This window comes from Scyliorhinus canicula, chromosome 7 (assembly GCF_902713615.1).
Source record: "Scyliorhinus canicula chromosome 7, sScyCan1.1, whole genome shotgun sequence".
Classification (NCBI taxonomy): domain Eukaryota; kingdom Metazoa; phylum Chordata; class Chondrichthyes; order Carcharhiniformes; family Scyliorhinidae; genus Scyliorhinus; species Scyliorhinus canicula.
Window position 1 is genome coordinate 206,526,361 of NC_052152.1, and position 22,933 is coordinate 206,549,293.

General features: G+C 51.2%; 1 protein-coding gene across 1 annotated transcript in view; it reads left to right on the forward strand.

The window, feature by feature from the left end:
* The window catches only part of LOC119969169 (regulating synaptic membrane exocytosis protein 4-like), a gene marked incomplete at its 5' end in the record, with an annotated part of 131,954 nt that extends 109,717 nt beyond the window's left edge, over nucleotides 1–22,237 (forward strand). Inside the window, 4 exons of the mRNA XM_038802405.1 lie at nucleotides 370–482; nucleotides 11,504–11,605; nucleotides 13,891–14,030; nucleotides 20,731–22,237. Coding sequence (XP_038658333.1) covers nucleotides 370–482; nucleotides 11,504–11,605; nucleotides 13,891–14,030; nucleotides 20,731–20,949 — 574 coding nt within the window. The remainder of the gene's footprint in view (nucleotides 1–369; nucleotides 483–11,503; nucleotides 11,606–13,890; nucleotides 14,031–20,730) is intronic.
* Between the last annotated feature and the right edge of the window lie 696 nt (nucleotides 22,238–22,933).

Consider the following 22,933-nt stretch of genomic DNA (forward strand, 5'->3'; position numbering starts at 1 on the left):
AGGTAGACAAACAGTCTTCAGATCAGATGTGGATGACACCAGGATGGTGAACAAGTTAGCATGTGATGTTTTATAAGAATCACTGGGGACCTTGTTAACCATCACTGTTAGTAAGTTATAAGGAGCTAGCTAGGGTTTTGTCTGTGACTAAAGCCTCACAAAGGCCAGGAACTTTCTTCAATAACAGCAGAGGGGGTCTTGATCAGAAGATGAAGATTTATGTTTCCATCCATTATGTCTGCTGCATAGTGACATTGTTTGGGTCTATACTTGGTTGGATGAAGTGAAATGATTGGGTTGCAACCGGATTTGGTTTGTCAGATTCAACAACTTGTCCTACAAATAACTCTACTGTTCTTCTCTCTTCAGCTTGAACTACAGTGGAGTTTGCCTGGCATCTGATGGGCTGTTCAGAGACTTCCTGGATGGAATGGGTCCTGCACAGTTTGTGGGTCGTCAAACCCTGGCCACACCATCGATGGGTAAGACACACTTGTTACCTCAACTAGAACTCCAGCAGTGACCCTCTGAGCTCTCCCGGGCCTCTGAGAGAATGTGGTCCTCCTGATCCACACTGAAAGCTGTGTAAGAGGCGCTAATGCTGTGGGACCCGGCAGCTCATTCCGCCCATTCATTCCCGGCTTTCCTGGATTCTGGGAAATCCAACCACAAGTGTTCAACTCAAATTAGGCTCCCATCTGCATCTCGAGGGCCTGTTGACACTATGATTTTCGCCATCCCCCCGCCCCTCTGCACAGAACACACACATACGAATTAATTATGCCCCTTACTGTTAGAGTGGCAGCAGGCGGCTATGTTGTGCGCCCTCGGACATACTGGGGAGTAGTTTCTGGCCAATGTGTTTAAGAGTGCGAAAGAGAGAGAAGATCAGTAAGACACAAAGAAATAGAGGATTGTCCGATCCTGAGACTAACTGTCCGCGCTAACAGAGGATCCGCGGTGTTTCACGATGTGAAAATCCGCGCGAAAACGTCACCGATTCCGGTACCGGTGAGGGGCTAGCACCGGCGCCGTGTGAAACACCCGCAGAACGTGCGGAAAATGTTCGGAGAATCGCCGGGACCCGTGCTGCACATGCGCAGGACTGATTCCTAGCTTTGACAAAGAGTCATCCAGACTCGAAACGTTCGCTCCCTTCTCTCTCTCCACAGATGCTGTCAGACCTGCTGAGATTGTCCAGTGTTTTCTGTTTTTGTTTCAGATTCCCGCGTCCTGGCCAATATTTATCCCTCAATCAACATTGTTATAGCCCACAAGGGGCCTCGAGGGTGGGAATTATTATTTTCCCCGTCTCGCACAGCTGCACCGCCAGGGGCAGAGTGTCACTATTAACCCCTGGGTAACAGATCGGTCAGTAAGGCACTGGCCAGAAGACAATGGTCTCTTTGCTGTCTGTGAGATCTTGCTGTGTATAATTTGGTTCAACAATATTTCATTCACTGCAAAGCACTTTGGGAAAGTTTCTGGTCAGGAAAGACACGATAGAAATGTAAGTCTTTCTTTTTCATTTCCCGTCCCATATAATCTTCCCGCAGAGACTTTAAAAAGCAGAGAAAATCCCAGGGCCAATCAGGGAATAAATACGATGGAAAATTCTTCTCCGACCTCCACAGTTGATCAAAACTGGGAGATCTCAGAAAGCAAGTGATGTTTGTAAAGCTCTTGGCTCTATAACTCTGAGCCAGTCAAGAACTGCTCCAGCTCACTCTTGAATCATAGAATCCTTACAGTGCAGAAGGAGGCCATTTGGCCCATCGAATCTGCACCGGCCCCTGGAAAGAGCACCTAACTTGAGTCCATGCTGCCACCCTATCCCCTTAACCCCACCTAACCTTTTGGACACTAAGGGGCAGTTTATCACGGCCAATCCACCGAACCTGTGCATCTTTGGACTGTGGGAGGAAAGCGGAGCACCCGGAGGAAACCCACGCAGGCACGGGGAGAAAGTGCAGACTCCGCACCGACAGTTACCCGAGACCGGAATCGAACCCGGGTTCCTGGAGCTGTGAGGCAGCAGTGCTAACCACTGCTGCACATACAGCTCAAGAGCTGGGAATACATTCCAGAATTTCACTGCTCTTTGGGAAAAGAGGAGCTGCCCATCGTCTAATCAATCCCTACTCCAACACCCGTTCTTTCCCAATCTGTTGAGCCGGAAAAATCTCTTCATAGGTAAATAATATGGCCATTGAATTCTTTTATAAGGTCAGTGCCAGGTCATATCCATGTCTTAGCCAATCTGAAGTAAGTAGATTGATAACGCTGGAGTCCTTGAGTAACTGAGTGTTCGATCTCCGAATTTCACTGCTATTCGGTACTGGAACGGGCTCCACCTGCAGGTTTGTCTTCATGTTGCTGAATCCAGCATCAATTCTGTCTTCCTACCACATGGGGTCAGTATAGCACCACAAATGAACCCTTTAATCAAAGCTATTCACCAAGGTTACTGAATAGCTCACGGGCGTTATTTGGAAAGGAGCCATGCTCACAAACACTCGAAGGTTGTGTTTATTTTCCACACAAGCCCCATCCTAATTCCACCAACCTGCCCTGCTCCAATACCCCACATTCCGCTTTCCTTCAAACGATCAGACCAATAAAACTGAAATGCTTCTCGTGGACAATTGAGAATAATTGATCCCCTGCAAACAATTCCTCATGAAACAAAGTTATAATCCCTTCTTTCACTCTCAGGCCAACCAGCTGCCACTTCTTCACCCAATTCGCAGCTTACAATGAAAATCACGTAAACACTTTCCGAGGAAGTTGTCAATCTCTCACAAGAACAGATGGTCAGCTGTACGAGATTGAATCTCCAGAGTCAGGCACTATTGATAACACGATCCAACTTCAGTCGCATGGATCGTGATGTGATTTGGGCCTTTAATCAGATCGCAGTTTTCAGATTCACGCAATTCGACTTCCAAAAATATACTCAGCACGCGTCAAGTGGAGTCTGCACGTCCTCCCCGCGTGTGTGTGGGTTTCCTCCGGGTGCTCCGGTTTCCTCCCACAGTCCAAAGATGTGCGGGTTAGGTGGATTGGCCATGCTAAATTGCCCGTAGTGTCCTAAAAAGTAAGGTTGGGGGGGGGGGGGTTGTTGGGTTACGGGTATAGGGTGGATATGTGGGTTTGAGTAGGGTGATCATTGCTCGGCACAACATCGAGGGCCGAAGGGCCTGTTCTGTGCCGTACTGTTCTATGTTCTATGTTCTATGTAAGTGTGCTTGAAAAGCGAGAGAAAAGTTCATTTTCAAAGTTACCCTGGGTAGCAGCTGTCACTCACTCGGGCAGCGCTCGCAGCTCTGAGCCAGAAGGTCAAGTCCTCACCTAGATACTGATCCCCAGAATCGAGGCCAACTCACACAGTAAGGTGTTGAGGAAACATAAGTTGCACGGTTCAAAGTGTCACCTCCTGGAGCTTTAAACCAAGGACCCATGACACACTCAGGACCATTTTTATTCTTTCGTGGGATATGGTGTCGCTGGCTAGGCCAACATTTATTGTCCATCCCTAATTACCCTTTTGAAGCTGGTGATGAGCTGCCTTCTTGAACCACTGTAGTCCCTGTGGTGTAACGTAAAGTCACCATAGTCCCAGATGACCAGAGGCCGCTTTCCCCTTTGAGGGGGAGAGCTGGCTGATGGTGATTTAACCTCAGGGTCACCTGGGGAAGGGAAGGTTGAGAACGCGGGGCCTTCATGAACAACTCAGCCGGTACGGGGGATTGAACCCACCCGGCTGGCGTAGGTACGATCATACTGCGTTAGGGAGGGAGTTCCAAGGTTTGCACCCAGCGACAATGAAGGAATGGCCGATATATTTCCAAGTCAGGCTGGTGATCGATTCTCCGTTGGCCGACGCTGAAATCGGGACAGGCGATTGGGCGGAGAATCGGTCGTCAGGCCAAAATCATTGCTGGCTCCGGGCGCCCGTCAGAATGGCACATCCGGAGCCACGACAGCGGCGACAAGGCGTTCCACTCCACACGTACAGTAAATGACGTTCGCATATCATTAGCGGGCCTGACCGGGTATTCTCCGGGGTGTCCGCGATGCTGCGCCTCCACCAGGAGGAATTACCGCCGGTGGGTTTACTTGTGGCTTCAAAATTCCGGAAACTGACGCCGCGGCTGATGAGGGAGAGAGAGAGGAGGAAGGACAGAAAACACACGGACGTATGCAGCACAGCGGGTGGGTAGCAGCTGGTGCTGATGGCCAGGGCACCTGGCCTTGGCAGACGGTATGGATGCTGGCGTGTGGGGCAGGGTGGGGGTTCAGTCGCCCTCCGGGTGGGAGGGAGTGGCTGAAGGGTGTCACTCACCCTGGCTGCTTTGAGGAGGTTGTGCAGTTTCTTCCTGCGTTGCTGGCCAGTCCTGGCAGTGTTGCCCACGGCGCTCATGGCCTCTGCCACCTGCACCCAGGCCTGATGCACGGTGGGTGGAAACCCCCTTCCCACCCCGGGAGACAGGGAAGCCTCCTCCACGGTGTCCAGCAGGATCTCCAGCTCCGCATCTGCAATAGGGGTGTCATTCTCTGTGCAGCCAGCTTGTTGGCTGGGGTGGTGCGTGTGGGGAGTGGGTGCTGGGGTGGTGTTGGGATGAGAGTGTGTGGGGAGGGGCGCTGGGAGGGTGTTGGCAGGGATGAGAGTGTGTGGGGAGGGGGGCGCTGGGAGGGTGTTGGCTGGGATGAGAGTGTGTGGGGAGGGGGTGCTGGGGTGGTGTTGGGATGAGAGTGTGTGGGGAGGGGCGCTGGGAGGGTGTTGGCAGGGATGAGAGTGTGTGGGGAGGGGGCGCTGGGAGGGTGTTGGCTGGGATGAGAGTGTGTGGGGAGGGGGTGCTGGGGTGGTGTTGTTGGGCTGAGAGTGTGTGGGGAGTGGGTGCTGGGGTGGTGTTGTTGGGCTGAGAGTGTGTGGGGAGGGGGCGCTGGGGTGGTGCGTGTGGGGAGGGGGTGCTGGGGTGGTGTTGTTGGGATGAGAGTGTGTGGGGAGGGGGTGCTGGGGTGGTGTGGTTGGGATGAGAGTGTGTGGGGAGGGGGTGCTGGGGTGGTGTTGTTGGGCTGAGAGTGTGTGGGGAGTGGGTGCTGGGGTGGTGTTGTTGGGCTGAGAGTGTGTGGGGAGGGGGCGCTGGGGTGGTGTTGGCTGGGATGAGAGTGTGTGGGGAGGGGGTGCTGGGGTGGTGTTGGCTGGGATGAGAGTGTGTGGGGAGGGGGTGCTGGGAGGGTGTTGGCTGGGATGAGAGTGTGTGGGGAGGGGGTGCTGGGGTGGTGTTGTTGGGATGAGAGTGTGTGGGGAGGGGGTGCTGGGGTGGTGTTGTTGGGATGAGAGTGTGTGGGGAGGGGGCGCTGGGGTGGTGTTGGCTGGGATGAGAGTGTGTGGGGAGGGGGTGCTGGGGTGGTGTTGTTGGGATGAGAGTGTGTGGGGAGGGGGTGCTGGGGTGGTGTTGTTGGGCTGAGAGTGTGTGGGGAGGGGGTGCTGGGTGGGTGTTGTTGGGCTGAGAGTGTGTGGGGAGGGGGTGCTGGGGTAGTGTTGTTGGGATGAGAGTGTGTGGGGAGGGGGTGCTGGGGTGGTGTTGTTGGGATGAGAGTGTGTGGGGAGGGGGTGCTGGGGTGGTGTTGTTGGGCTGAGAGTGTGTGGGGAGGGGGTGCTGGGGTGGTGTTGTTGGGATGAGAGTGTGTGGGGAGGGGGTGCTGGGGTGGTGTTGGCTGGGCTGAGAGTGTGTGGGGAGGGGGTGCTGGGGTGGTGTTGTTGGGCTGAGAGTGTGTGGGGAGGGGGTGCTGGGGTGGTGTTGTTGGGCTGAGAGTGTGTTGGGAGGGGGTGCTGGGGTGGTGTTGTTGGGATGAGAGTGTGTGGGGAGGGGGTGCTGGGGTGGTGTAGGCTGGGCTGAGAGTGTGTGGGGAGGGGGTGCTGGGGTGGTGTAGGCTGGGATGAGAGTGTGTGGGGAGGGGGCGCTGGGAGGGTGTTGGCTGGGCTGAGAGTGTGTGGGGAAGGGGTTCTGGGATGGTGCTGGGGTGGTGCGTGTGGGGAGTGGGTGCTGGGGTGGTGCGTGTGGGGAGGGGGTGCTGGGAGGGTGTTGGCTGGGATGAGAGTGTGTGGGGAGGGGGTGCTGGGGTAATGTTGTTGGGATGAGAGTGTGTGGGGAGTGGGTGCTGGGGTGGTGTTGGCTGGGATGAGAGTGTGTGGGGAGGGGTGCTGGGAGAGTGTTGGCTGGGCTGAGTGTGTGTGGGGAGGGGTGCTGGGAGGGTGTTAGCTGGGCTGAGAGTGTGTGGGGAGGGGGCGCTGGGAGGGTGTTGGGATGAGAGTGTGTGGGGAGGGGGCGCTGGGAGGGTGTTGGCTGGGATGAGAGTGTGTGGGGAGGGGGTGCTGGGGTGGTGTTGTTGGGCTGAGAGTGTGTGGGGAGGGGGTGCTGGGGTGGTGTTGTTGGGATGAGAGTGTGTGGGGAGGGGGTGCTGGGGTGGTGTTGGCTGGGCTGAGAGTGTGTGGGGAGGGGGTGCTGGGGTGGTGTTGGCTGGGCTGAGAGTGTGTGGGGAGGGGGTGCTGGGGTGGTGTTGGCTGGGATGAGAGTGTGTGGGGAGGGGGCGCTGGGAGGGTGTTGGCTGGGCTGAGAGTGTGTGGGGAAGGGGTTCTGGGATGGTGCTGGGGTGGTGCGTGTGGGGAGTGGGTGCTGGGATGGTGCGTGTGGGGAGGGGGTGCTGGGGTGGGGGTGCTGGGACGAGTGGGTGTGGGGAGGGGGTGCTGGGTTGGTGTTGCTGGGGTGGTGCGTGTGGGGAGTGGGTGTGAGGAGGGGGGTGCTGGGGGGGGTTTGCTGGGGTGGTGGGTGTGGGGAGGGGGTGCTGGGGGGGTTGCTGGGGTGGTGCGTGTGGGGAGGGGGTGTGGGGAGGGGGTGCTGGGGGGGGTTGCTGGGGTGGTGCGTGTGGGGAGGGGGTGTGGGGAGGGGGTGCTGGGGGGGGTGCTGGGGTGGTGCGTGTGGGGAGGGGGTGCTGGGGGGGTGGGGGGTTGCTGGGGTGGTGCGTGTGGGGAGGGGGTGTGGGGAGGGGGTGCTGGGGGGGTGCTGGGGGAGGGGGTTGCTGGGGTGGTGCGTGTGGGGAGTGGGTGTGGGGAGGGGGTGCTGGGGTGGTGCGTGTGGGGAGGGGGTGTGGGGAGGGGGTGCTGGGGGGGTTGCTGGGGTGGTGCGTGTGGGGAGTGGGTGTGGGGAGGGGGTGCTAGGGGGGGCTGCTGGGGTGGTGCGTGTGGGGAGGGGGTGGGGAGGGGGTGCTGGGGGGGTTGCTGGGGTGGTGCGCGTGGGGAGTGAAGTCGCTGATATGCGGCTGCAGTTTGTCAGCCTCTCGAGTGTCAATCCCGACTCCGGCGAATCGGACTCTGTTTTTGATTGGAATCGATTGTGTTCCACGTGAAGTTGGTGCTAACACATTAACGGATGATGAACTGCTCTGGGAACGGCACCAATTTTGCTGTCGTAGAACATCACCGATTCAGTACCGGGGTCAATACTGAGGGTGGGATTCTCCGTTGCCGGACGCCGATGTCGTAATCGGTGATCGGACGGCGTTCCGATGCTGAAATCGGGGGCGGTGCCGTTTTGTCGCCGCTTTTCTATCCCCCACCCCCTCCAAAATGGCGTCAGCCCGTCGCGCACCGCAGGGCATTGGAACGGCGTTGGCACGTCATCGGAAAACCCTCCCCCAATGCTCCACCTCCGATGGGTCGAGTTCCCGTCCGCGAGGTTGGCGTGTGGTCTGAACGGTCGGGAAGCCGGCGAGGCGGCCGCGAACTGTGTCCAGCGCCGCCTCAGTTGGCCAGAACTGTGCTGCTAGCCGGGGGGGGGGGGGGGCTGCTTCCACGAGGGCTTGGGGTACTGGTGGGGATGGCCAGGGGTTGTCCTGTGGGCAGTAATTGGCAGGCTGGGTCTGTGTACAAACAGCAGCATGCTGTACGGCCCAACCACTGCAGGCCATCACTGTGCGCCTGCGCGGCCACGGGTCCGGCATTGATACGGCCGTTTTTGGTGCGGGAACCGGGGGTTTTACCCGGCTGTTAGCCCTTCACTGGTCCCAGAATCGGAGGGGCTTCGGCGCCGACTTTGACATTGTAAAACGCCACAATTCCCACGCCGACATCGGCACTGAGCCTCAGCAATGGAGAATCCAGCCCTTCGTCCCTGAAACAGAAAATCCCGCCAACTAGGACAGAAATGATGGAATCTGAATGGGTCGAGTTAAGAAGCACCACGGGGAAAAAAAACATTCATAGGAATAATATACAGACCACCAAACTGCAGTGGAAATGTTGGAAATAGCATTAGACAGGAAATCAGAGATGTGTGTATTAAAGGAACATCTGTGATTATGGGTGACTTTAATCTGCCTACAGATTGGGTGACTCAAATTAGTTATGGTGCAATAGAGGAGGAATTTCTGGACCAGTACATCGAGGAACCAACAAGGGAATAGGCCACCTTGGACTGGGTGTTGTGTAATGATAAAGGATTAGTTGGCAACCCAGTTGTGAGAGAACCCTTGGGGATGAGTGACCATAATATGGTAGAATTCTTTCTCAAGGTGGATAGTGAGATAATTGATTCTGAGACCAGGATCCTGAACCTCAATAAAGGTAACTATGATGGTATGAGGCATCAGCTGGCTACGGATGAGGAAACATTACTGAAAGGAAGAATAGCAGACAGGCAAGCACGGTAGCGCAAGTGGCTAGCACTGTGGCTTCACAGCGCCAGGGTCCCAAGTTCGATTCCCCGCTGGGTCTCTGTCTGTGCGGAGCCTGCATGTTCTCCCCTTGTCTGCGTGGGTTTCCTCCGGGTGCTCCGGTTTCCTCCCCATAGTCCAAAGATGTGCAGGTTAGGTGGATTGGCCATGATAAATTGCCCTTGGTGTCCAAAATGGTTCGGAGGGGTTACTGGGTTATGGGGATAGGGGGGAAGTGAGGGCTTAAGTGGGTCGGTGCAGACTCGATGGGCCGAATGTGGCCTCCTTCTGCACTGTATGTTCTATGTTCGATGTTCAATGGCACGCATTCAAGGAACGACTAGGTAAACTCCAAAAGTTTATTTCTATTTGACGCAAAAGTAGAAGGGGAACTGTGGCCAAACAATAGCTGACAAGGGAAATTAGAGATAGTATTAGAATCAAAGAAGAGGCATACAAATTAGCAAGAAAAAGCAATAGACCTGAGGATTGGGAACAATTTAAAACTCAGCAAAGAGATTGATTAAGAAGGGAAAAATACAATATGAAAGTAAACTAGCAGGGAACATAAAAACTGACTGTAAAAGTTTCTATACGTATGTAAAGAGGAAAAGATTGACAAACATGAATGTAGGCCCCTTACAGTCAGACTTCATAAAGGGGAACAAAGGAATTACTGAGGAACTAAATTTTTATACTTTGCTTCTATCTTCATGAAGGAAGACATGAATAATGTACCGGAAAATCTGAGAAAGCTGATCAGCAGACAGGGAGCAAAAACGTTGGAATAAATGGGTCTTTTTCTGATTGGCAGGCAGTGGCTAGTTGGGTATCATAGGGATCTGTGCTCAGACCCCAACTATTCACATTATATATTAATGATTTGGACGAGGGAACTAAATGTATTATCTCCAAATATGCAGATGATACAAAGTTGGGTGGGAGGGTGAGCTGTGAGGAGGATGCAGAGATACTTCAGCGGGATTTGGACAGGCTGAGTGAGTGGGTACATGCACGGCAGATACAATAAAATGTGGATAAATGTGAGGTTATCCACTTCGGTAGCAAAAACAGGAAGGCAGATTATTATTAGAATGGATGTAAATTGAGAGAGGTGGATACTCAGCCAGACCTTGGTGTCCTCGTGCATCAGTCACTGAAAGTAAGCGCGCAGGTACAGCAGGCAGTAAAGAAGGCAAATGGTATGTTGGCCTTCATAGCGAGAGGATTGGAGTATAGGAATAGCAATATATTACTGCAATTGAATAGGCTACACCTGGAGTATTGTGCGCAGTTTTGATACCCTTATCTGAGGAAGGATGTTCTTGCTATGGAGGGAGCGCAGCGAAGGTTTACCAGGCTGATTCCTGGGATGGCGGGACTGTCATATGAGGAGAGAGTAAATTGGTTAGGATTATATTCATTGGAGTTTAGAAGAGTGAGAGGGGATTTCATAGAAACTTACAAAATTCTAACAGGATTAGACAGGGTTGATTCAGAAAGAATATTCCGGATGGTGGGGGAGTCCAGAACTAGGGGTCATAGTTTGAGGATAAGGGTTAAACCTTTAAGGATTGAGGTGAGGAGAAATTTATTCGCTCAGAGAGTGGTGAATCTGTGGAATTCAGAAAATAGTTGAGGCCAAAATGTTGTGTAATTTCAAGAAGGAATTAGATCTAGCTCTTGGAGCTAAAGGTTATTGAACTTGATGATCAACCATGATCATAATGGATGGTGGAGCAGGCTCGGAAGGCCGAATAGCCTCTTCCTGCTTCTATTTTTTATGTCTCTAAGTAATTCGCTCTCCTTAGGCTGACTTCTGACCTCAGGGTCTTGATTCCAGGGCCTTTGCACCCTGATTGGCAGACTTTCCCAAAGAGACACTGGGGGGGTCTCGCACCCATTCTCCAGCTGGAAGGCGAGACCCCAGCCATTCAGCAAGATTCTGCCTCTTTCATTAATCTGAAATATTGCACAGAATTTTCCCAACCCTTCGTCGCAGACGCGGAAGCAGCAGGTGCCAGGGAATTAGCGGAGGACATGCATGGGGATGGTTTCCTGATGCATTCCTGCTATCGGAGAACTTTCCCAGTGCCGACCTGGGAACAGGATCAGCTCCTGGCTCCACGGAGGCAGGCAGCCAGTTCAAGGTGATTTTGAAGCATTTCCGACATTTTGCCGTGACGTGTGGAGACTGAATGGACACAGCTGGAGGCTTCATACCCCAAAAAGGCGCCTGCGTCTGGAAAGATCAAAATTGTGCCTGAGATCGATCCAGCGGAGAAGTTTCCCCTCCATACTGATGGACCTACGGTGTTATTTGATCAATTCAGTGAAGGCCAGCGAAGGGAGCTGCTGTGTTGAGATGCCCTCCCAGTCCCTGACCTGCCTTAGCAGAGTCAGGCTGTCCTGTCCCGAGTGGGCCTCACTCAGCTACATGCTGGCAGCCTGAATTGGATGGCATGTATGGACAGGCCAAGTAGAAGGTCACCTCAGGGAACTATGCACCACGCCTGTCTCCCTCCGGCAAGTTTGAGCGAGATCCACAATTTGTCTCGATGACAGGGATCTGAAATCGACGGGAAAATCCAGCCCCATTAACCCCGTTTCTCTATCTGGCGTGGAGTACTTCCAGCTTCAATACTTTGCTTTTGTGTAAATAAATCATTTTCTCTGCTTACATTCATTCATTCTTTACACTTTCTGTCAGGTTGAGATGCTTCAGGTTCACAAGGAGCTGAATAACAAACACTCAAGAGATTCTTTGCTTCAATTTGTTTGCTAGGCGATGTGGAAATTGGAATTTTGGAGAGGAATGGGCAGCTTGAGGTGGAGGTGATTCAGGCTCGAGGACTTACCCCGAAACCAGGCACCAAGTCTCCACCAGGTAATACACCCCTGTCCACATCCCCTTGACCATCTTCCCTTAAGGAACAAATCTGCCTTTGACCATCCACTCCTCCCTCAACCATCCTCTCCCTCCTTGACCATCCACTCCTCCTCAACCATCCACTCCTCCCTCAACCATCCAACCCCCTCCTAGACCATCCACTCCTCCCTCAACCATCCACTCCTTCTCGACCATCCACTCCTCCTCAACCGTCCACTGCTCCTCGACCATCCACTCCTCCCTCAACCATCCAACCCCCTCCTCGACCATCCAACCCCCTCATCGAGCATCCACTCCCTCCTCAGCCATCCACTCCTTCCTCAACCATCCACTCCCTCCTCGACCATCCACTCCTCCTCCTCAACCATCCACTCCCCTCCTCAACCATCCACTCCCCTCCTCAACCATCCACTCCCCTCCTCGACCATCCACTCCCCCTCCTCGACCATCCACTCCCCTCCTCGACCATCCACTTCCCTCCTCGACCATCCATTCCCCTCCTCGACCATCCAATCCCCTCCTCGACCATCCACTCCCCTCCTCGACCATCCTCTCCCTCCTCGACCATCCACTCCCCTCCTCGACCATCCACTCCTCCCTCAACCATCCACTCTCCCTCAACTATCCACTCCTCCCTCAACCATCCACTCCCTCCTCGACCATCCACTCCCTCCTCGACCATCCACTCTCCCTCAACTATCCACTCCTCCCTCAACCATCCACTCCCTCCTCGACCATCCACTCCCTCCTCGACCATCCACTCCTCTCTCAACCATCCACTCCCCTCCTCGACCATCCACTCTCCCTCAACTATCCAACCCCCTTCTCGACCATCCACTCCTCCCTCAACCATCCACTCCCTCCTCGACCATCCACTCCCTCCTCAACCGTCCACTCCCCTCCTTGACCATCCACTCTCCCTCAACTGTCCAATCCCCTTCTCGACCATCCACTCCTCCTCGACCATCCACTCCTCCCTCAACTATCCTCTCCCTCCTCGATCATCCACTCCCTCCTCGACCATCCACTCCCTCCTCGACCATCCACTTTCTCCTCGACCATCCACTCCCTCCTCGACCATCCACTCCCTCCTCGACCATCCACTTCCTCCTCGACCATCCACTCCTCCCTCAACCATCCACTCCCCTCCTCGACCATCCACTCCTCCCTCAACCATCCAACCCCCTCATCGACCATCCACTTCCCCTTCCCGACCATCCACTCCTCCTCGACCATCCACTCCTCCTCAACCATCCACTCCCTCCTCAACCGTCCACTTCCTCCTCGACTATCCACTCCCTCCTCGACCATCCACTCCTCCCTCAACCATCCACTCCTTCTCGACCATCCACTCCTCCCTCAACCATCCACTCCTCCCTCAACCATCCAACCCCCTCCTCAACCATCTAACCCCCTCATCGACCACCCACTCCCCTCCACGACAATCCACTCCCCTCCTCAACCATCCACTCCCCCTCCTCGACCATCAACTCCCCTCCTCAAACATCCACTCTCCCTTTGGCCATCCAAACCTCCTCTTTGACCTTCCACTCCACCCTTGACCATCCACTCTGCCATTGACCATCCACTCCCCTCCTCAACAATCCACTCCCTTCCTCAACCATCCACTCCCCTCCTCAACCATCCACTCTGCTATTGACCATCCACTCTGCCCTTGACCATCCACTCTGTCCTTGACCATCCACTCCGCCCTTGACCATCCACTCCCTCCTCAACCATCCAATCCCGTCCTCGGTCATCAAACCTCCTCCTCGACCATCACTCACCCTTCAACCATCCACTCCGTCTTTGATCATCCACTCTGCCCTTGACCATCCAGTCCCTGTTTGACCATCCAATCTCCTACTCGGCCATCCAATCCCCTCCTGGACCAACCAATCCCCTCTTTGGTCATCCACTCACACCTCAACCATCCACCCATTCCCCCCCTAACCATCCACTTGCCCCGTAAATGCTTTGTTCTCTCCTCCCTCCACTGAATTGAGTTTATCAGGATGGAATGAATGGATCATCTCAGGAACTTCCCGCTCTCCACCTTTCACCCCCTCAGTGGAATCAGCAACATGTGTGGGTTCAGTGTATTTCTGGCCAGGACATGATTTGCTCAGCCTGAGGGTCTCAATTGTGCAAGAGCAAAATGTTACAAACTGCTCATTCATTCTCCGATGTGTCTTCGCTCTTCTTACAACTCATTAGAGGATGGAGTATGTTTCACGCTCTCAGATTAGGGTCTGTAATCTTTTTCTTTTTCTCTGTTTCAGCTGCTTACATCAAACTCTACCTGTTAGAGAACGGAACATGTGTAGCAAAAAAGAAAACCAAGATGGCTCGGAAATCTCTGGAGCCCCTGTACCAACAGATCCTAATCTTCACGGAGACTCCGCAGGGAAAGATCCTGCAGGTCGGTACGGGGAACGATTGAGCGGCTGAAGGTGACAATGTTTAAATTCAGGAATGCAGTGAGCACGGCTGTTACACACAGCGGCCACACCTCACTGAACTGGACAAACAATGGCCAGTGTCCAGGTCTACAAACTTCACCAAGTATTAAAGGCATTGTCAGCGTGGGTGTGCGGGAGTATGATGATGCTGGTGTGAGTGTGTGATTCTGAGTGTGTGTGGGATTGTGGCTGTGAGTATGGGTATTTGTGTGTGTGAGTCAGTGTGTGGGTGAATATATATAAATGTGTCAATGTGTGTTCTGTGTGAGTGCGTGTGTATGAATATTTGGGAACGTGTGTGCACATGAGTGAGTGTGTGTGGACCGAGTGAATATATATGAGAATGTGAGTGTACATGTGAAGGTGACTGTGTGTGTGTCTGTGTGTGTGTGAAGGTGAGTGCGTGTGTGTGTGAAGATGAGTGTGTGTGTGTGTGTGTAAAGGTGAGTGTGCGTGTGAAGCTGAGTGTGTGTGTGTGAACATGTGTGTGTAAACCTGAGTGTGGTTGTGTTTGTGTGTGTGAAGGTGACTGTGTGTGAAGATGAGGGTGCATGTGTGAACGTATGTGTGTAAATGTGAGTATGTGTGTGGGTGTGAAGGTGAGTGTGTGTGTGTATCAGCTGAGTGTGTGTGTGAAGATGATTGTGTGTGTGTGAACATGTGTGTGTAAACCTGAGTGTGGTTGTGTGTGTGTGTGTGTGAAGGTGTGTGTGTGAGTGTGTGTCTGTGAATGTGTCTGTGAAGGTGTGTGTGAAGGTGTGTGTGTGTGTCTGTGAAAGTGTGTGTGTGAGTGTGTGTCTGTGAAGGTGTGTGTGGGAAGGTGTGTGTGTGAGTGTGTGTCTGTGAAGGTGTGTGTGTGTGAAGGTGTGTGTGTGTGAAGGTGTGTCTGTGAAGGTGTGTGTGAAGGTGTGTGTGTGAGTGTGTGTCTGTGAAGGTGTGTGTGTGTCTGTGAAGGTGTGTGTGTGTGAAGGTGTGTGTGTGTGAAGGTGTGTGTGTGTGTGTGTGTCTGTGAAGGTGTGTGTGTGAGTGTGTGTCTGTGAAGGTGTGTGTGTGAGTGTGTGTCTGTGAAGGTGTGTGTGTGTGTCTGTGAAGGTGTGTGTGTCTGTGAAGGTGTGTGTGTCTGTGAAGGTGTGTGCGTGTGTCTGTGAAGGTGTGTGTGAAGGTGTGTATGTGAGTGTGTGTCTGTGAAGGTGTGTGTGTCTGTGAAGGTGTGTGTGAAGGTGTGTGTGTGAGTGTGTGTGTGTGAAGGTGTGTGTGTGTGAAGGTGTGTGTGTGAGTGTGTGTCTGTGAAGGTGTGTGTGTGAAGGTGTGTGTGTGAGTGTGTGTCTGTGAAGGTGTGCGTCTGTGAAGGTGTGTGTGTGTGAAGGTGTGTGTGTGTGAAGGTGAGTGTGCGTGTGAAGGTGTGTGTGTGTGAAGGTGTGAGTGTGTGTGTGAAGGTGTGTGTGTGAGTGTGTGTCTGTGAAGGTGTGTGTGTGGGTGTGTGTGTGTGAAGGTGTGTGTATGAGTGTGTGTGAAGGTGTGTGTGTGTGAGTGTGTGTGTGAAGGTGTGTGTGTGTGAGTGTGTGTGTGAAGGTGTGTGTGAGTGTGTGTGTGAAGGTGTGTGTGTGTGAAGGTGTGTGTGTGTGAAGGTGTGTGTGTGTGAAGGTGTTTGTGTGTGTGTGTGTGTGAAGGTGTGTGAGTGTGTGTGTGAAGGTGTGTGTGTGTGAAGGTGTGTGTGTGAAGGTGAGTGTGTGTGTGTGTGAAGGTGTGTGTGTGAAGGTGTGAGTGTGAGTGTGTGTGTGAAGGTGAGTGTGTGTGAAGGTGTGTGTGTGAGTGTGAAGGTGTGTGTGTGAGTGTGTGTGAAGGTGTGTGTGTCTGTGAAGGTATGGGTGTGGGTGTGTGTGTGAAGATGTGTGTGTGAAGATGTGTGTGTGTGAGTGTGTGTGTGAAGGTGTGTGTGTGAGTGTGTGTGTGAAGGTGTGTGTGTGTGAGTGTGTGTGTGAAGGTGTGTGTGTGTGAGTGTGTGTGTGAAGGTGTGTGTGTGTGAGTGTGTGTGTGAAGGTGTGTGTGAGTGTGTGTGTGAAGGTGTGTGTGTGAAGGTGTGTGTGTGTGAAGGTGTGTGTGTGTGAAGGTGTGTGTGTGAAGGTGTGTGTGTGTGAAGGTGTGTGTGTGTGAAGGTGTGTGTGTGTGAAGGTGTGTGTGTGTGAAGGTGTGTGTGTGAGTGTGTGTGTGAAGGTGAGTGTGTGTGAGTGTGTGTGTGAGTGTGTGTGTGAAGGTGTGAGTGTGAGTGTGTGTGTGAAGGTGAGTGTGTGTGAAGGTGTGTGTGTGAGTGTGAAGGTGTGTGTGTGAGTGTGTGTCTGTGAAGGTATGGGTGTGGGTGTGTGCGTGAAGATGTGTGTGTGAAGATGTGTGTGTGTGAAGGTGTGTGTGTGAAGGTGTGTGTGTGAGTGTGTGTGTGAAGGTGTGTGTGTGTGAAGGTGTGTGTGTGTGAAGGTGTGTGTGTGTGAAGGTGTGTGTGTGTGTGTGTGTGTGTGTGAAGGTGTGTGAGTGTGTGTGTGAAGGTGTGTGTGTGTGAAGGTGTGTGTGTGAAGGTGAGTGTGTGTGTGAGTGTGTGTGTGAGTGTGTGTGTGAAGGTGTGAGTGTGAGTGTGTGTGTGAAGGTGAGTGTGTGTGAAGGTGTGTGTGTGAGTGTGAAGGTGTGTGTGTGAGTGTGTGTGAAGGTGTGTGTGAGTGTGTGTGTGAAGGTGTGTGTGTGAGTGTGTGTCTGTGAAGGTATGGGTGTGGGTGTGTGTGTGAAGATGTGTGTGTGAAGATGTGTGTGTGTGAGTGTGTGTGTGAAGGTGTGTGTGTGAGTGTGTGTGTGAAGGTGTGTGTGAGTGTGTGTGTGAAGGTGTGTGAGTGTGTGTGTGAAGGTGTGTGTGTGTGAGGGTGTGTGTGAAGGTGTGTGTGTGAAGGTGTGTGTGTGAAGGTGTGTGTGTGTGAAGGTGTGTGTGTGTGAAGGTGTGTGTGTGTGTGTGTGTGTGTGTGAAGGTGTGTGAGTGTGTGTGTGAAGGTGTGTGTGTGTGAAGGTGTGAGTGTGTGTGTGAAGGTGAGTGTGTGTGAAGGTGTGTGTGTGAGTGTGAAGGTGTGTGTGTGAGTGTGTGTGAAGGTGTGTGTGTGAGTGTGTGTCTGTGAAGGTATGGGTGTGGGTGTGTGTGTGAAGATGTGTGTGTGAAGATGTGTGTGTGTGTGTGTGTGTGTGTGTGTGAAGGTGTGTGTGAAGGTATGTGTGTGTGAAGGGGTGTGTGAGTGAGTGTGTGTGTGAAGGTGTGTGTGTGAGTGTGTGTGTGAAGGTGTGTGTGTGTGAAGGTGTGTGTGTGTGAAGGTGAGTGTGAGTGTGTGTGTGAAGGTGTGAGTGTGAGTGTGTGTGTGAAGGTGTGAGTGTGTGTGAAGGTGTGTGTGTGAGTGTGAAGGTGTGTGTGTGAGTGTGTGTGAAGGTGTGTGTGTGAGTGTGTGTCTGTGAAGGTATGGGTGTGGGTGTGTGTGTGAAGATGTGTGTGTGAAGATGTGTGTGTGAAGATGTGTGTGTGTGTGTGTGTGAAGGTGTGTGTGTGAGTGTGTGTGTGTGTGAAGGTATGTGTGTGTGAAGGTGTGTGTGTGTGAAGGTGTGTGTGTGTGTGTGTGTGAAGGTGTGTGAGTGTGTGTGAAAGTGTGTGTGTGTGAAGGTGTGTGTGTGTGAAGGTGTGTGTGTGTGAAGGTGAGTGTGTGTGTGAGTGTGTGTGTGAGTGTGTGTGTGAGTGTGTGTGAAGGTGTGAGTGTGAGTGTGTGTGTGAAGGTGAGTGTGTGTGAAGGTGTGTGTGTGAGTGTGAAGGTGTGTGTGTGAGTGTGTGTGAAGGTGTGTGTGTGAGTGTGTGTCTGTGAAGGTATGGGTGTGGGTGTGTGTGTGAAGATGTGTGTTGGAAGATGTGTGTGTGAAGATGTGTGTGTGTGAAGGTGTGTGTGTGAGTGTGTGTGTGAAGGTGTGTGTGTGAGTGTGTGTGTGAAGGTGTGTGTGTGTGAGTGTGTGTGTGAAGGTGTGTGTGTGTGAGTGTGTGTGTGAAGGTGTGTGTGAGTGTGTGTGAAGGTGTGTGTGTGAAGGTGTGTGTGTGTGAAGGTGTGTGTGTGTGTGTGTGTGTGTGAAGGTGTGTGAGTGTGTGTGTGAAGGTGTGTGTGTGTGAAGGTGTGTGTGTGAAGGTGAGTGTGTGTGTGAGTGTGTGTGTGAGTGTGTGTGTGAAGGTGTGAGTGTGAGTGTGTGTGTGAAGGTGAGTGTGTGTGAAGGTGTGTGTGTGAGTGTGAAGGTGTGTGTGTGAGTGTGTGTGAAGGTGTGTGTGTGAGTGTGTGTCTGTGAAGGTATGGGTGTGGGTGTGTGTGTGAAGATGTGTGTGTGAAGATGTGTGTGTGTGTGTGTGTGTGAAGGTGTGTGTGTGTGAGTGTGTGTGAAGGTATGTGTGTGTGAAGGTGTGTGTGTGTGAAGGTGTGTGAGTGAGTGTGTGTGTGAAGGTGTGTGTGTGAGTGTGTGTGTGAAGGTGTGTGTGTGAGTGTGTGTAGGTGTGTGTGTGAAGGTGTGTGTGTGTGAAGGTGTGTGTGTAAGTGTGTGTCTGTGAAGGTGTGGGTGTGTGTGTGTGTGAAGGTGTGTGTGTGAAGATGTGTGTGTGAAGAGGTGTGTGTGTGTGTGAAGGTGTGTGTGTGAGTGTATGTGTGAAGGTGTGTGTGCGAAAGTGTGTGTGTGAGTGTGTGTGTGAAGGTGTGTGTGTGAGTGTGTGTCTGTGATAGTGTGTGTGTGTGAAGGTGAGTGTGTGTCTGTGAAGGTGTGTGTGTGAGTGTGTGTCTGTGAAGGTGTGTGTGTGTGAAGGTGTTTGTGTGTCAGCGTGATTAGTTATGCTGCCAAATCTTTCCCTGATAATTGCACCTTACTATATTTTACTATGTTATCGGTGCTATATAATTGCAAGTTTTGGTTGTTGATCTTGACTGGATGGGCCGTTGTTTTTGCAAGGATTTTTCGTGGTTGCAGAAGTCACCTTATATGCCTACATCAACTGTAACTGATTGCTTTATTTAAATATATAAACCTCATGATTAACTTTTGAGATGTCTCCCATGGCGCAGCCTCAGGGAAACTCTGAAACCCTACCTGCTGAATCAGACTCTTAAACAAGAATTATAGAATCAGAGAAAAGTTCCAGCACAGAAGAAGGCCATTTGGCCCATCTTGTCCATGTGCCCCATCCAATCCTACCTTCCTGCACCTGTTTCTGACAGCACTTAAAGTGCAGACCTAGGTACTTTTTAAAAGAGTTTAGGGTCTCTGCCTCCACCACCAACTCGGACAGCAAATTCCAGACTCCCGTTACCCTCTGCGTAAAAAAGTTCCTCCTCATGCACCTTCTGCCTCTGATCTTGAATCTCTGTCCCCTGGTTCTAGAATTCTCCACCAAGGGAATTTTTTTTATCTTATCTCTTCCCCTCATAATTTTGTACACCTGTTAGGTCCTCTCTGTTCACTGCTGCAGTTGAGTCCCTGCGTAACTATTTATTTTAGCGAAACCCCACTCCGGAGACTGCAAGCATAAAATCCCCCAGTGCCAATAGGAGTGCCACACTGCCAGAGGCACCATCTTGGGTTAAATATTGAGCATGTGCAAGGTAGGTGGATTGGCCACGTTAAATTGCCCCTTGATTGGGAAAAATGAATTGGGTACACTAAATTTATGAAAGAAAATCAGCAGGGAGGCAGCAGGGTAGCATGGTGGTTAGCATAAATGCTTCACAGCTCCAGGGTCCCAGGTTCGATTCCCGGCTGGGTCACTGTCTGTGTGGAGTCTGCATGTCCTCCCCCTGTGTGCGTGGGTTTCCTCCGGGTGCTCCGGTTTCCTCCCACAGTCCAAAGATGTGCGGGTTAGGTGGATTGGCCATGCTAAATTGCCCATAGTGTCCTAATAAAAGTAAGGTTAAGGCGGGGCTTGTTGGGTTACGGGTATAGGGTGGATACGTGGGTTTGAGTAGGGTGATCATGGCTCGGCACAACATTGAGGGCCGAAGGGCCTGTTCTGTGCTGTACTGTTCTATGTTCTATGTTCGAAATAAATAAAATGTTAAACCGAGACACTCGGACATAAAGGAGTCCAGGGAACTGGCCAAGGGTTACCCATCAACGCGATCACAGAGACACATTCTTTGGTCATTATCAGTTATGGGATCTTGCTGTGTAAAAATTGGCCGCTGCGCTCCCTACATTCCAACAGTGACTACACTTCAAAAATTGCTTCACAGGCCAGAACAGGCATTGTAGAAATGCAAGTTCCTTATTTTTCAGGGGATTTGTCTCTATTGCTGATATTCTGCTTTACTGTCTTTGGTGTCTGTGGACACAGGTTCAATAGTCGCTTTCAGAAGGCGATTGGATTAAACGCTTGAAGGAGGAAATTGTTGCGGGGTTCTGGGGAGAGGGCAGCCGGAGCCTGAATAAAGACCAGGGTCAATAGGGAATTGGGGCCCTGTGGTCCGGTCATCTTTATTGCCCTTGCCTGGAGAATATGCATGACAGGGAATGATTTCCACCAGCCCTGCAGATTTAAAAATGAAAAAAGAAGTATTTTTACAATGATGGCACGATTGAAACCCACCGGTGTGATTTATTTCCTTTCTCTCTCTATCCTGCAAGGTGATTGTGTGGGGCAATTACGGGCGGATGGATCGTAAGTACTTCATGGGTGTGGCCCAGGTTCTGCTGGAAGACTTGGATCTGTCAAGCACCGCGATTGGATGGTACAAGCTCTTTCCCACCTGCTCCATGGTGGACCCGCCTCTGGCTCCGCTCCTGCGCAACGCCTCGCAACTCTCCCTGGAGAGCACCGTTGGACCCTGCTGTGACCGATCCTAATAACAGTGGAACCTTTCTCAGTTTTTATTTGGTGCTGAGCGCACGGGCTGCGGGGGCCCCTTGAAGGGAGGGGGGTGTCCTTCCACGCGATGCATGTTTGACTCGGTCATTCCCTCCTGGAGCCCCTTTCGGCGAAAGGATAATCGAGTGACTGGAAATGATGTCAAAGAGGGGAGGAGGTAATTTCCACCCCTATGTCTGGCACCGTCCCTGTGAGGGCCGGTCGTAGTTGCATTGTTTCATGCGGCAGTTGTCTAAAACCATGCTCAGTTTTTTTATAGACTTCTATTACCTCACCATCTAGTCAATGTGCCAAGTGCTGTTTACAATTCTTTTGATGGTTTCCTAGATTATCATTCTCTGATCCAGCACATTTCTAACGCGTGTCTGTTTGAAGGGCCCATCTCTTGAGAAAGCAAGGAAAGTGTTTCGACGACTTGCACCAAAGGTGCAAAGTTGTCTGAAAGGTTCAGAGCCTAATTGTGAGCTCCGTAGATCAGTCTGCAATGGAGGTGTTGGCAACCCGTAGGGCAAACAGCACATTTGGTCCTTTAGTTCCACGAGAAAATCTATCATTCCTAAGAGTTGGGAAAGCAATTCTCATGGATAGATCACCATTGACATTCCATTGTCTTGGCATTGCACTTACGTTACGTCACCACATGCTTCCAACGTGTTCGACGTGACAATTTGCTTCCTTAGAGTTTACACCAATAAATAGATAAATAAGTAAAATGTAGTTTTCAGTGCTACTTTAATCTATCTCACCACTTAAAGCACTGGTTTAAAAAAAGAATAGCAGGACTCTTCTTTGGCAATAATCGTCTTGAATGATGGGAAGCGTGTCAACCTTGAATGTTGATCAAGAGTGAGGATCAGTTTGATGGACGTGAATTAAGAATAACAGTTTATTTGAAGAGAGAGTGTAAGAGGGTAAGAGGAGAGTTTGCGGAATAAGCAGCTAGTGTAGCAGTGCATATTGAATATCTTAAAACAAAACTGGAATTCTCTTTAATTAAGAATGATTTGAAACCTTTAGACATTCTCTGTGTATTGAGAGAGGATGCAGTAGTGGTAGGTTGCAGCATGCGAGAATAGTATTTTAGATTAAGGCTGTTTGGGTTTAGCATGGAGTAAATGTGTTCGGAACTGTGTCAGCCTTGTCCCTCTGCACTGAAAGCAAATGATGTACAAGGTTGGGAAGCTCACGTTGGAAGGGAGGGATCTATGGTCTAATTGAAGCGATGGATAATTCTGATTAAAGCTTCTGTGCGTATTCCAAATTAAATCTTACTTTGAATCTATCAGCAAAAATCAATGTCCAATCTCAACCCCCAGCATTTACATGTAAATCACTGGCTACTCCGAAGAAACTCCCAGTCAGTTTCTTTTACTGTCGTTTATTAAATTAAATCCAGCTATAAATTTGTCAAAAAAGCACTTCCTTTGCATCAATTTCAAAATGTGCGAGACTGGAGTGAATCTTCAGATGAAATAATTACCCATATTATAATAAGAAATCCAAATTAATTTAGGCTAATTTATGATACTGAAGGATCTGTCAATGGCAGTTAAAGGGATTAATCCCTTCAAAGCAATAAAAATAGGGAGAGAATTACTGGAGACCATTCCCTTCTAACCCGCTCTGATTGTTTACCAATTCACAAACCAGTTCTGTTTCACACTAGCCTAGCTGCTACATTACAATACCTATTGTTAATATTACCATGTTATTCTTTAAAACGAAACCTCATATTACTCTAATTAGCCTGGTTTCTTAGAATTATCAAACAGCAGCCTAATGGAGGAAGTTTGCAATTGTTTCTTTTTTAATGGTGCTGAAAGATAAGTTTGTGACTTATTCTATGTTTAACGATGAAGAGTTTAAGCAAAACAGAAGAGAGGTTTAGGGTTGCTGTTACAATGGATTTAATTGTTAACAGTTAGATTAATTTGATGAAGAGTTAGCTATCTGCATGTTTGG